The sequence below is a fragment of the Rattus rattus genome, chromosome 10 (assembly GCF_011064425.1).
Source record: "Rattus rattus isolate New Zealand chromosome 10, Rrattus_CSIRO_v1, whole genome shotgun sequence".
Classification (NCBI taxonomy): Eukaryota; Metazoa; Chordata; class Mammalia; order Rodentia; family Muridae; genus Rattus; species Rattus rattus.
In genome coordinates, this window is record NC_046163.1 from 60,049,836 (window position 1) to 60,064,358 (window position 14,523).

The following is a 14,523-nucleotide window of genomic DNA, read 5'->3' on the forward strand; positions in this document are numbered from 1 at the left end:
TTAGGGTCTTGAGCAGATCATAATATCCATAAATCATAATTTTCTAAATAATTAATTTTCTGATGCCAATTAATATACTTAAACCTTGTGTCTCCCTTAAGATTGTAGTATTTATTGATGACTTGAATATGCCACTACCAGACGAATGCGGAGCGCAGCCACCCCTGGAATTGATCAGACAGTTATTAGACATGGGAGGCATTTATGACACGGAAAGAAACGTGTGGAAGGTACAGTATGCGCTAAGATTTTCTCCTCACTAAATGTCGTTCCTGAACACTTACAGCACACTGAAGAAGAAAAAAAAAAAAACATAGGAAGTCTTCTTATGTGAACTTCCTAATGGTGAGGCCCTTTTTTGATTCCTTCTCTGGAAATCAAAAGCCCTTTTTTTCAAAACTGACTTGGCCAGCGTCAGCTGTCTGATCCTCAGATCTCTTCCCTGATGAGATGACCATCCTGCAAATAGTTTCATGTCTCAGGCACACTTAAGTCAGGATCCCAGATGAAGTACACTCACTAGGGCGTTGGCTCAGACACCAGCCAAACTGAATTACAGTCCACCTAGTCAGAGAGAAGGCACCCCAGTGCAGTCCTCCAGAGACAACTTGAGAATGGTGAAAAACAGAGAGAAGAAAAAAACCAGGAAGTGGGTCCTGGGTCAAACAGCCTGAGCAAAATCTCTGAAGTGACCAGAAAATAGTCAAAAGTGGGTCTTCAGTGAGATTTCTGCAGTCCTGTCATGGACATGAGAAGGAACAGGGGTGTCAGCAATGCCCCATCAAGAGAGATTGGTCCTTTTCTGGCTCTACGGAGCCCAGCACTGTGGTTTTGTGGTGTATCAGGGTCGTAACAATGTTATCTCCAGTATCTGCTAACCCCAGGCCGTCACAGATACATTGCTAGGATCGCTCAACTCACCAACAGCATCCTCTCTGCCAGCCTCAGTTACATAGTATTTATTTTCCAAGGACTCCTCGTTTAAAATTCTTTTTTAATTTACATAGAACAATTGAATACACCTATGGGTACAGGGTGGCATTTTGCTATATTTATACAAGATGTAACCACGAAATTTGAGCATTTAGCTCATGAATCACCTCAAACATTTGTCATTCCCTTTAAAGAAGGACATCCAGAAATCCTCTCAACTAGTGGTTTGTTACTCTGCTGCAAAGTAGGAACCTATAATTTTTCCTGCTGTCTGCTTTTCTGCTTGATGTCTGTTGTCAAGCCTGTCCCTGTGTCCATCCCTACTACCCTTCACAGTCCTCTGTCTTTAGTGGGGTATACAGGATCCTGCTCTGTCTTTGTTTTTTAATTGATGTTTTAATTAGCTTATAACACAATGGGCCTCATTTGGATATTTTCATGCATGCATATCGTTGTACTGCTCCGACTTGTCTCCCTCCCTCCTCACTCTCCCTCATCCTCCACCTTGATCCCCCTCCCTCCCTGCTCTCTTCTCCCCCCCCCCCGCCACCCCAAATAGCTCTCTTCTGATAGCTCTCAGCTGAAGTATACTTCACTCACTCGCTAGCAAAACGGTTATGCCAGAATGGTCTTGGCTTTCATTTGTTGGTGGATTAATTTCTATCCTTTCTCTCAGCATTTCTTTTCGAGTCATCTGTATTTTTACAGGACAATATCCAACTGACAAGTCTACATTACTTAATTAGGGAATTAAAACACTTATAGTTGGAATTATTAGTGGGAAATGTCTGATATTACATATTTTAGATCCCCCAAATTATTGAGACCATGCAGTGCTTGTCTCTCTGTGTCTGGCTTATTTTGCTTAACATAAGTCTTCTGGGATCATTTAAGTTGATATAAATGACAGGACTTCATTTTCTTAAGATTTAGTGGAATTTTGTCACATACATACACCATGTTTCTTTATCCATTAGTGGGCCCTTAAATTGATTCTGATGGGTTTTTTTTTTTTCTGTTGTTAAAGTGCAGCAGATGTAGATATGTTTTATATGCTGACTTGATCTCTGTTGATTATGTGTGTGAATATATATTCATAGTAGGATAATTGGAACATGTGGTAATTCTATTTTATAAGGAGCCTATGCCCTATTTCTCCTAATGCCTGTGCTAATTACAGTCCCTCTAGTAGTTTGAGAATTCCCTTCTCCTCAGAGACCTCAGCCTTGCCAGAATTCCCCATTTCTTGTCTTTTGCTAATAGCTTTTCTAACTGGAGTAAAATGATATCTCATAATTGTTTTTATTTTAATTTCCCTGGTGGTCAATGATGAGCGTGACATTTATTTTCATTTGCCTGCTGTTTATTTAATTTTTCCTTTGTTAAAATGTTTGCCAAACTCTAGTTGGATTGTTCATGGCAGGTGAGCTGTTGGACTGTTTGAGTTCCTTGTGTACCTTAGATGGTAGCCTCTTGTCAGCATCTGTTTACTGTCAACCATTGTGCTGTGCTGGAACTTCCTGCTTGGGATAATCCCACCTGACTATGTTAGCTTTGTCACTTGTGCTTGTGAGCATCTTTGCCCGGGCCAGTTCATGATGTATTTCCCTGTATTTTCTTCTAATGGTTTCACATTTGGAAGTGATTGTCATTTTTTAAAATGGGCTAATTCCTGATGACATGTAGAAAGGCTCTGTACATAAAAAGTTACATTTTATGACAGGTTATCAGTAAGAGTACAGGTTTCTATTACCATTGTAATTTTGGTTTCATAGTAAATAGTAATCTAGATGTCTGCCTGCATCTGTCCACTTGGGGCTGGGATATGGGTATATATTTCACTTCTTACAGATGCATTCCCCTTTTAAAACTCTTCCCACAGAGTATTCAAGATCTTTCTCTAATTGCTGCTTGTACACCTTCTGCCGGTGGGAAGGACATCAGCCCCCGTCTCCTCAAGCACTTCTCCATGCTGGTGTTGCCTCACCCTCCACAGAGTGTCTTGTGCACTGTTTTTCAGGTAATGTATGTAGCTCCCTCGCTCCCTCCACTGGGCTAGAACCAGGTTCTCAAAAGTGCTGTAGGGGTTGGGGATTTAGCTCAGTGGTAGAGCGCTTGCCTAGCAAGCGCAAGGCCCTGGGTTCGGTCCCCAGCTCTGAAAAAAAGAAAAAAAAAGTGCTGTATACTCTACTGGTTGGTTTTTGTCAACAGAACACAAGCCTTGACATACCTGGGAATAGAGGATCTTCTTTTTTTTTTTTTATGTGTATGGGTTGAAAAAGAGTTTTACTACATGGCCCCAGCTGTCCTGGAACTCACTCTGTAGAGCAGACTTGCCTGGAACTCAGAGATCCACCTGCCTCTGGCTCCCAAATGCTGGGATTAAAAAGTAGGGTATGATCTAGATTGGTATTGATGTGGGTAATGCCACTGTGGGTAATGCCACCCCTGAACAAATGGCCCTAGGGTGAATAAGCCAGGAGGAGTAAATCAATAAGCAGAACCCCCTCCATGGCCTCTGTATCAGTTCTGTTTCCAGATACCTGTGCTGAGTCCGTGCCCTAGCCTTCCTTAGATGATGGACTATGAACTATAAGATGAAGTAAACCCCATCTTCCTGAAGCCCGTCTAGGAGAGCTATGTCAAGTCAGTGGACTTTCAGGACATGGCACACTGTTTTGCAGGGCTTTGTTGAGCTCTGAGAAGCAAAGACAGCAGAGACTTTGTTCTAGAATTGCTTCTCACTGCTGATGTGCCTTTCTGGACACTATTACAGAGCTTAATGATTTCCTAGGTGTTTATCCCCACCCTATTGGGCAAATTTCCTACAGAATCAATATGAAGATATTCTTTCATGCAGTTGGTAATGCTGTTTAGACAAACGGATGATTTCATAATTCCTAATAATGACTTTAGAGAACTCCTAAATTGATACAAGTATTCTCAAGCCCCCTATAGAATATAAGCTGCAAATAGAGTTCTGTAAACCTTCATGTGTCATAGACTAATTACACTAGGAAAAGAAAACAGGATTGGGACACACATTAATGATCAAGAAAAACATTCATTCTAAATCAGGTCTAAAGATGAAGCCACAGGTGTATACTATGATAAAGCAAGGCCGTATAAAACTATTGCTTTGAACTTCTAATGAGCTTATAGGATGAAACACTGCTTTTAATTTATAATCTACATTCTGCTGTAACTCCTGTTTGTGTAACATTTTATCTATGAGGTAATTTTTTCTTGCATATAAGACTTTTGTGTAAAAAGAAAAACTATAAAAAGCTGAAAGCAAAAATAAATGCTTAGTGTAGCCCTTTCTCTGCCTCCTCCAGAGTATGTATGTCTGTGTGTGTGTCTCTCTTTCTTTTTCTTTGTCTCTGTCTTTGTCTTTGTTTCTTTGTTACTGAACTCAGAGCCTCTTGCCTGGCCAGTGAGAGGCTTTCTGTCTTGTCTGAGTCAAGACATAAAGAGCCCAAGAAACTAAGTTTCAATCCCCTGCTGCTATCAGCAGAAGTCAACTGGCTTGGCCCCAGAAGAGTAAGAGAGGGTTAAATCACCAGAACAGGAAGAGAGCATTAATAACAAGAGAGCATCAGCCTCTGGCCCTCCTGCTTGCCTCCCACCTCAGTACCTGACTGTCAGGGCAGGACCCTGACACATCCTCACATTGCTTTTGGTCATGTTGTTTTTTCACAGCAATAAAAAAACCTAACTATGGTAACTACCACTGAGATACATGGGTTTCCACCCAGCTCATCTACTGGGGGTGGGGAGTGGGAGAAGTGTGTGACTCAAGGCCACTAGCACGGAGAAATTATCCTTTATCTTATAAGTATTATTTCTCCTGTATTTTCGGGACTATTATGACTTGTCTCAATATTGAAGTCGCATTTAATGTTCATAAGAAATGTATGTGGTATTTATCTAATGCAGTCCCAAGAGGTGACGTTCCTGACAGAGGTGACAGAGGTGAGAGAGATCTCACACACCTGGCATGGAACTCAGGAACTCCCTTTAAAGCATGAGCACTGTGTTCCCATCTTTGCACCTTCTCATCAGGGGCAGTCTCTCCTGGGCCAACCTAGCTTGGCACACACATTTACTTTCTTCTAAAGCAGTTTTTCCTTTTAGGTGTAGCCTGTGGTCACCTGTATCAGAATCATAAGGGGTTTGAAATTGGTTTTATCTACCTTTAAAACTTCTAAAGAAAGGAGATGCGAGATTAATTTTCAAGACAGTTACTACTTCTATGCAACCTCACACATCAGATGTATAAATTGCCCTGTACTTCAATTTAAGCCATTTTTCCAATAAGGACTTTCTGGATTCTGTAAAGACAGGCCTTGTGTATTGCCATCCAGATGAGGTAACATTCTATCACTTGCCTCTCTGGCAAGGAAGATGATGTTGGAGTACCACAGCTGATGTGCCCAGAGGTGGGCCACCAAATTGTCCCCAAAGAACACAAGTCACATCTTTCTAGGCCATGTGACAAACTATGATCTCTGGTATGGCCTCTGTTTCCCACACCCAGGGCACCTTTGCACTTTTGCCACCATCCTGATCTAAGAAATTTTAACTAGCAATAATTCTTAGTGAAATTAACACTGTGTGTACAGTCGACAAGTCAGCTTCACGGTAAGTGTTTGCCGTAGCCTACATTTACGTGTTTAATTAAACAAAGTTTTCTCTTTAAAGGCTCACTTGGGGTTGTATTTCTCCCTCCATAACTTCGTAACTGAGGTGCAGAAATGCAGAGATCAGATTGTCTACTGCTCCCTGGCGATATATTATGAAGTCTGTAAGAAAATGTTGCCAACACCAACCAAATGCCACTATATATTCAATCCCCGAGACATGTTTAAGGTTTGTTATGACGTTAGTTCTCTGGCTTGTTTATTTTTTTTTAAGATTTATTTATTTTATGTATGTGAGTACACTGTTACTGTCTTCAGACACACCAGAAGAGGGCATCAGATCCCATCACAGATGGTTGTGAGCCACCATGTGGTTGCTGGGACTTGAACGCAGGACCTCTGGAAGAGCAGTCTGTGCTATTAACCATCGAGCCATCTCTCCAGCCCAGCTCTAGCTTGATTTTAACCTTTAAATCGGGGTATAATTTTCTGTCTCCCTCTCTTCCTCCCGCTCTGTTGGTTGTGCCCACATCAAATTGTCAGAAGGTACAACAGAAGGGAAAGCCACAGTGGCAGTTTGTACCACGTGTCCACTGAAGAGAACTGTTCAAATAGTGTGAAGTACAGGATCCAGTGACAAAACCAGTAAGGCCGTTAGTACAAGCTGGGGTTCTGGGCAAAAGAAATGACAAGGTCATAGTGTGGGCTTGGGCTTGGGCTTGGCCTTGTCTGGGGGACTTCTCTGTTGCTGCAAGGGAGTGGACCTATTTAAGTACTTGATGCACATTCGTGAATTAACCGCTTACCCAGGAGCACTGGCTTAGTCAGCAGTGCAATCAAATAATGTGCAGAATTCAATGTTAAGGAAAAAGTTAGCAATGCATAGTGGGACATGCCTTTAATCCCAGCACTCGGGAAGGAGAGGGAGGGAAATCATCGGAGTTCCAGAACAGCGAAGACTACACAGAGAATCTTGTCTTAAAGAGACAAAAGAGGAGGAGGAGGAGGAAGAAGAGGAGAAGGAGGAAGAAGAGGAGGGAGGGAGGGAGGGAGGGAGGGAGGGAGGGAGGGAGAGAGAGAATATTGAATACATTATCTTTCTTCCCTTGCTGTAGAAGGTCAGCCCTGATTTAAACGTAAAATGTCAAATACATCAATATTAGAAAGCACCTCACAGCCAGGTGTGGTGATGCTGTTAATTCAGTAGTCAGGAGGCAGAGGCAGGAAGATCTCTGAGTTCGAGGTCAGCCTGGTCTACAGGGACGCCAAGGCCACAGAGCGAGATCCTGTCTCAAAGAAAACACAAAAGCTTTTAATAAAAACTGCTTCCCTGTCACCTGTGCTGGCAACATCTGCCCAGCTACAGTTTCTGCTCCTCGGAGTCTCCTCAGATCCTGAGACATTTTCAAGTCATCCCATAGGCATCTTCTGTGGCTTTAGCTCACCCATCCAATGAAAACATTCAGATTGTCACTTTCAGAAATTGATGAATCTTACCTTGGAAAGTTTGTGTTTATGTAACGTACACCTGTGTATGTTGGTCACGTGTTGCCTTTTGATCTGTCAGCTTCTGCTAGGATTGATGCAGGCAGACAAGAGCGTAATTAACTCCAAAGAGATGGTTGCTCTGCTCCTAGTTCACGAAGCCAGCCGCGTGTTTCATGATCGTTTGATTGAACCCAAAGAAAAAAGCCTTTTCTATCAGATCCTGTCAACAGAACTCCAGAATCATATGCAGGTATTGTTGGGAAATGTATCCCAAGTGGAATCGCACGCATGTGCACATGTACACACACACACACAGTGTTGTTTTATGAAAGTCCTCAAGTATATCTCTAATGCTAATGAAAGCAACTTGGTTTTAAGAATTCCATTCCTTACTTAAAGATGTCTGAGATCGAAGCTTGAGCTGTGAGGGAAACGATCAAGTCTTGCTTCTTCCGTCCACGACTCTGGCCTCTCAGAGCCTCAGCACCGTTCCGGTCTCTCCAGGGCCTGCAGAATTGCCCACTGAAGATGCCCAGATGCCTCTCTCCACCCCTTTGACCTTTAGCTTCCTTGGTGTCTCTTTTAATGATGTCACAGAGAACAACACAACCAATGGCTTGAACTGAGTCTTGTAGCTCAACAGGCATTGAGTCGCTCTTTACTACTTAATCTTGAGCCCCCTGAGGAGGACAGTAAGGGCAGAGCTCAACACTATTGAAACAGAATTGTACAATACAGGCTTTATCCACAGAGCTCTGCTTATATAAACATGCACGTAAACAGACATTTAAATGTACGTCTGCATGTGAATATTTTACCAGTGTGTGTGCATATTCACGGTTCTGAGACTATAACAAACGCATGGATTTTTAAAATTTTTTTGTTTTATTTATTTTTTTTATTCATTATTTTACTTATTTACTTTATGTCCCGCTCACTGCTCCCTCCTGGTCACCTCCTCTCACAATCCTTCCCCCCAGCCTCCCTCCCGTCCTCCTGTCCCCTAACCCAGTATCCCCCCACCCCCCACCCCACCTTTGCACTTCAAGTCTCTGTAAGACTAGGTGCGTCCTCTCCCACTGAGGCCAGACAAGGCAGCCCAGCTGATAGAACACATCAACAGCTTTTGGGATAGCCCCTGTTCCAGTTGTTTAGGACCCACATGAAAGCCAAGCTGCACATCTTCTACACATGTGTGGGGAAACCTAGATCCGGCCTGTGCATGTTCTTTGGTTGGTGCTTCAGTCTCTGAGAGCCCCAAGGGTCCAGATTAGTTGACTCTGTTGGTCTTCCTGTAGAATCCTTATCCCCTTAGAGGCTGCAATCCTCCTTCCTGTCCTTCCACAAGAGTCCCTAAGCTCCATCCACTGTCGAGCTGTGGGCGTCTATATCTAAGTCAGATGCTGGGTGGAGACTCTCGGAGGACAATGTGCTCCTGTCTGCAAGCGTAACAGAGCATCATTAACAGTGTTAGGGATTAGTACTTGCCCATGGGATGGGTCTCAAGTTGGGCCTGTTATTGGCTGGCCATTCCCTCAGTCTCTGCTCCGTCTCCCATCACTGCATTTCTTATAGACGGGATATATTTGAGATTGAAAGTTTTGAGTGTGGGTTGGTGTCCCTACTGCTCCACTGGAATTCCTGACTACAGGGGGTGACTAAAGGTTCCATATCTCCAGTGCTGTGAGTCACAGCTCAATACACCCCCATTGATTCTTGGGTGCCTCCCTCTCCCCAGGCCTCTTGTCTCATTCTGGAGATGCCCCCCCCACCTCACTACCCCTGTCAGTTACAGATTCCCATTCATTCTCATGGTCATCTGGCCATCCCTCCTGCCTCTCCCCACACCTGATCCTGAAACCTCCCATTCCCCTCCCCCATCCTCTCCCCTACCCAGTTCCCTTCCTCCATCTTCCTCTTATGGCTAATTTATTCCCCCTTCTAAGTGAGATTCAGGCATCCTCACTGGGGCCTTCTAGTTTAGCTTCTTTGGGTCTGCGGAGTGTAGCATGGGTATCCTGTATTTTATGGCTAATATCCACTTATAAGTGAGTTCGTACCATGGGTGTCCTTCTGGGACTGAGTTTCCTCACTAGGAAAGAAATTCTCAAAATCCATCCATTTGCCTGCAAAATTCGTGATGTCTTTATTTTTAATAGCTAAGCAATATTCCATTGTGTAGATGTACCACATTTTCAGCATGTGCTGTCGCTTGAGTTTTTGATTATAGCCATTCTGACCAATGTAAGAAGGAATCTCAGAGTTGTTTCGATTTGCATTTCCCTGATGACTAAGGACACTGAGTATTTCTTTAAGTGCTTCTCAGTCATTCGAGATTCCTCTGTTGAAAATTCTCTGTTTAGCTCTGTGCCCCCATTTTTTAATTGGGTTATTTGGGTTAAGTTCTTGAGGTTTTTATAAATGTTGGCTATCAGCCCTCTGTCGGATGTGGGGGTGATGAAGATCATTTAGAATTGTTGCTAATACACAGTGATGTAGCTAAGCTACTGTGATTCTGAAAAACACTCTTACACCTACATTTTAAAAGATTTATTATTTATTTGATATATATGGGTGTCTGTATGTATGTCTGCACACCAGAAGAGGGCATCAGATCCTATAAAACTATAGTTATAGACGGATTTGAGCCCCCATGTAAGTGCTGGGATTGAACCCAGGATCTCAGAAGAGCTGCCAGTGTTCTTAACCACTGAGCCGTCTTACATTTTAAATACAGGTGAGGAATTCAGTGAAAATAATGTGGACCTTAAGAGAACGATCTGAATCTATAGGTTTAGACTTCTAACCCTGCATCGTGCTGCTCTGGGACTGTGAAATATTGAACATGCTGGAAACCATTCCTCCTTGACCTTCACCACACCCTCCCTACCACCACGAGGCCCGAGTGCTGGCCTCAGTGTCCATGCCTGCGTGTGCACACACCCCTGCATTCCAACCAGAATACAGCTTTTTACCACAGCCTCTGCCTCCACGGCCGCAGGTCCCCTCCCGTGGCTCACCCTGGTCATGGCCGTTGTTCAAGACTCAGCCTGTGGACATGACACTAAGTGAGATACTGCAGGCTCAGAAAGCCCATTCCCACCATGTGCAAAGTCTAAAGAGTCCACCGCTCAGAAGCAGGGATGAGGGGTAGAACGGGACAATGGTGCCTCTTACGCAGGATGGAGAAGTCCGTGAGAACTGTTGGGCACAATGGTGCTATTTGAGGTGGCAAATAGGGTTTTTTATGCTGTAAAAACACATTATAAAGACATGTAGTCCCTACACACATGACACTATAATTTGTCAATATACAGTGTGGATCATTTTACAAATTCAGTGCATACTTTTGACATTTTGGTAACCTTTTCTGGCCAGCGCCAGCCTCCTTCTAGATTCTTCTTTGTATGTTTTAATACTGTTGGACTTTCATATCACAGACCTGTCTTATCTCTTTCCAATTTACATGCTTCATGAAGACAGAATCATTGATTTTTTTCTTGATAAATCTTTGGAATTCAGCTTAATATAACCATTCAACAACTAAATCTAGGTTGAATGAGTAGAGAAGGAATGAAGGTACTGGGCTGACCAGCCATATCAGCAGGGGCATGGGGCTGACCAGCCGGCTCAGCAGGGCCATGGGGCTGACCAGCCAGATCAGCAGGGGCATGGGGCTGACCAGCCGGCTCAGGAGGGGCATGGGGCTGACCAGCCGGCTCAGCAGGGGCATGGGGCTGACCAGCCGGCTCAGGAGGGGCATGGGGCTGACCAGCCATATCAGCAGGGCCATGGGGCTGACCAGCCAGCTCAGCAGGGCCATGGGGCTGACCAGCCAGCTCAGGAGGGGCATGGGGCTGACCAGCCAGCTCAGCAGGGCCATGGGGCTGACCAGCCATATCAGCAGGGGCATGGGGCTGACCAGCCAGCTCAGGAGGGGCATGGGGCTGACCAGCCAGCTCAGCAGGGCCATGGGGCTGACCAGCCATATCAGCAGGGGCATGGGGCTGACCAGCCATATCAGCAGGGCCATGGGGCTGACCAGCCATATCAGCAGGGCCATGGGGCTGACCAGCCATATCAGCAGGGCCATGGGGCTGACCAGCCATATCAGCAGGGCCATGGGGCTGACCAGCCAGCTCAGCAGGGGCATGGGGCTGACCAGCCATCAGCAGGGACATGGAACTGACCAGCCATATCAGCAGGGCCATGGGGCTGACCAGCCATATCAGCAGGGCCATGGGGCTGACCAGCCGGCTCAGCAGGGGCATGGGGCTGACCAGCCAGCTCAGCAGGGCCATGGGGCTGACCAGCCAGCTCAGGAGGGGCATGGGGCTGACCAGCCAGCTCAGCAGGGGCATGGGGCTGACCAGCCATATCAGCAGGGACATGGAACTGACCAGCCATATCAGCAGGGACATGGGGCTGACCAGCCATATCAGCAGGGCCATGGGGCTGACCAGCCATATCAGTAGGGCCATGGGGCTGACCAGCCAGCTCAGCAGGGGCATGGGGCTGACCAGCCAGCTCAGGAGGGCATGGGGCTGACCAGCCAGCTCAGCAGGGGCATGGGGCTGACCAGCCAGCTCAGCAGGGCCATGGGGCTGACCAGCCAGCTCAGCAGGGCCATGGGGCTGACCAGCCGGCTCAGGAGGGCATGGGGCTGACCAGCTGGCTCAGGAGGGCATGGGGCTGACCAGCCAGCTCAGCAGGGCCATGGGGCTGACCAGCCATATCAGCAGGGACATGGAACTGACCAGCCATATCACCAGGGCCATGGGGCTGACCAGCCATATCAGCAGGGCATGGGGCTGACCAGCCAGCTCAGGAGGGGCATGGGGCTGACCAGCCGGCTCAGCAGGGGCATGGGGCTGACCAGCCAGCTCAGGAGGGGCATGGGGCTGACCAGCCAGCTCAGCAGGGGCATGGGGCTGACCAGCCAGCTCAGCAGGGGCATGGGGCTGACCAGCCAGCTCAGCAGGGGCATGGGGCTGACCAGCAGCAGGGGCATGGGGCTGACCAGCCGGCTCAGCAGGGGCATGGGGCTGACCAGCCAGCTCAGCAGGGCCATGGGGCTGACCAGCCATATCAGCAGGGACATGGAACTGACCAGCCATATCAGCAGGGCCATGGGGCTGACCAGCCATATCAGCAGGGCATGGGGCTGACCAGCCAGCTCAGGAGGGGCATGGGGCTGACCAGCCATATCAGCAGGGGCATGGGGCTGACCAGCCATATCAGCAGGGGCATGGGGCTGACCAGCCATATCAGCAGGGACATGGAACTGACCAGCCATATCAGCAGGGCCCTGGGGCTGACCAGCCATATCAGCAGGGCATGGGGCTGACCAGCCAGCTCAGGAGGGCATGGGGCTGACCAGCCGGCTCAGCAGGGGCATGGGGCTGACCAGCCAGCTCAGCAGGGCCATGGGGCTTGCCAGCTGGCTTAGCAGGTGAGGTTTTTGTCCTGTAAACCTGACAACCAGAGTTCTAACCCCCAGACCCACATAAAGGTAGAAGGAAAGAAACCCACCTGGACAAACCGTCCTCTGAGGTCCACATGTGCCCACGCACACATATAATGAGTTTTGTTTTTAAAAGAATGAGTGAAGGGATAGACTAAGAAAATGAAAATCAGAAGAGAGCTCATTACACCTCCCCCAGGAAGACTCCTGAGAGGACTCCCGGCCGTCCTCTAAGCATCCTATAAGATCGAAAGCACACAAGTCTGCCTTCACATCTCACCACAGAAAGATACAAAGGCAGTGCACGGTGAGGGAGCAAGTTCATGGGAACCAGGTTTCCCTTAGCAGCCGTCAACCCTATGAGTGGCAGAGGCAGCTACAATTCCCCAAATTAAAGACCACATCAACCAAACTGTCCTTATAAGCACAAGGACATGAATTATTAACAGGAGGGTTACTCAGTTGTCTTTCTGAGAGAGTGAAATACGACTAATTAAACAGGGAGCTCAATGCATGAGGCGCTGACTCAGACCTTGATACGTGGATCCTTCATCAATCTTTGTTTATGACCTCTGTGATGGAGGCCCTGTCATTGTCCTCACTTGACCAATGGTGTGCAGCATAGTAAGGTTATACACAGTTAACCCAGCTGGTCAAGTGACACAAGACGTCTGATGGCATATAGTCTCTAAGCAAATGACCTCTGAATGTCCATCAGGAACTTCCGGGTCTAGACAGCAAGTGAGGTGTATGCCAAGGACTACTGGAACGGGTGGAGACTGCCCACGGCCACCTTAAACCAGAAGCTGCAGGAGAGCATGCTGGTGTTCTGCCAGCCAGAGCACAGTCCTGCAGTGAGTGAGACGGGAAAGAGCCTTCCATCCTGACTGGTTTTAGAGGAAAAGAGCAAGGCTCAAGCAGGAGAGAGTCTGTGGCCATGGCATGACAGAGAACCAAAAGCATGCAAAGAAGAAGGCAACTAACTATGCAAAGCTACAGCCTGGGGTGGTAACTGACAGCTGACGAGGGACAGTCCTTCTCCCGGATTGTCCGTAGACCTGCAGGGCACCCGGCTCTAACCAGAGAGCTCTCAGCCCAAGTCCAGAACCCTGAGGCGAGGTCATGGTCACAACTGTATTTCAGTATCCTTGGCTTCCTCTGTAACAGGGTATTTGGTTAGAAGCATTTTTTAAAAATGCTATTTTGAAGAGGGGACTACAAGTGTCACTGCTCAAAGGAACACACACAAGCACACACACACACACACGCACATATGTGTGTACACACACGGGAACCTGAGTCTAAGGTTCCTCTGTCAGAAGCTTCTATGACAGGCAGATTTCGGTCTTAGGAAAAGATAGGATTTCAATGTAAAGACAATGGAATCTGAATAGCGATTGAATTCTTATTTTACAATAGGTTTCCTGGAGCCAGGAGAGTCTGATGAACAACCCAGTTTTATTTGTGGACTTCATGGATGTAAATAAGCCTCACCGAAAAAGGATCTACCAGAACACTGATAACTATGACAAACTTCTCAACATCCTCACCGAATTCCAACAGAAGTTGGGGTCCACATCCCTGGAGGTAAAGACACATTACAGGAAAGCCTGAAGAGCGTTAAACATGACTATGTCCACGTGTGTGCATATGGATATGTATCTGTACATATATAGATCAAGCATTTTAAAGTGTGCGAGGTGGGAAGGGGAAGCATTTCCTCTGGCTCCAAGGGCGGGGGACATTAGATGTTCAGTTCTTTGCACTTCTATCTATGCTTTGTCTCAGTGGCATCTAACCCCAAGGGCAGGGTGTACAGTTGAGGATAATAGTTAAGAATGCCAAGCTGTTGAGGTGGTAGTGGGTGAGAGGGAGGGGAACATCCTCATAGAAGCAGGGGGAAGGGGATGGGCAAGGGGAAACTGGGAAAGGGGATAACATTTGAAATGTAAATACTTAAACTATCCAATAAAAAAAGAAAAGAATACAAGAGTT

The 14,523-nt window shown here is 46.6% G+C and overlaps 1 protein-coding gene across 1 annotated transcript in view; it reads left to right on the forward strand.

Moving 5' to 3' along the window:
- The window catches only part of Dnah14 (dynein axonemal heavy chain 14), a 221,151-nt gene that overhangs the window by 121,150 nt on the left and 85,478 nt on the right, over positions 1-14,523 (forward strand). The window contains exons 49-53 of the mRNA XM_032914677.1: positions 102-230; positions 2,816-2,953; positions 5,638-5,805; positions 7,144-7,314; positions 13,948-14,115. Of these exons, the coding sequence (XP_032770568.1) occupies positions 102-230; positions 2,816-2,953; positions 5,638-5,805; positions 7,144-7,314; positions 13,948-14,115 (774 nt within the window). The remainder of the gene's footprint in view (positions 1-101; positions 231-2,815; positions 2,954-5,637; positions 5,806-7,143; positions 7,315-13,947; positions 14,116-14,523) is intronic.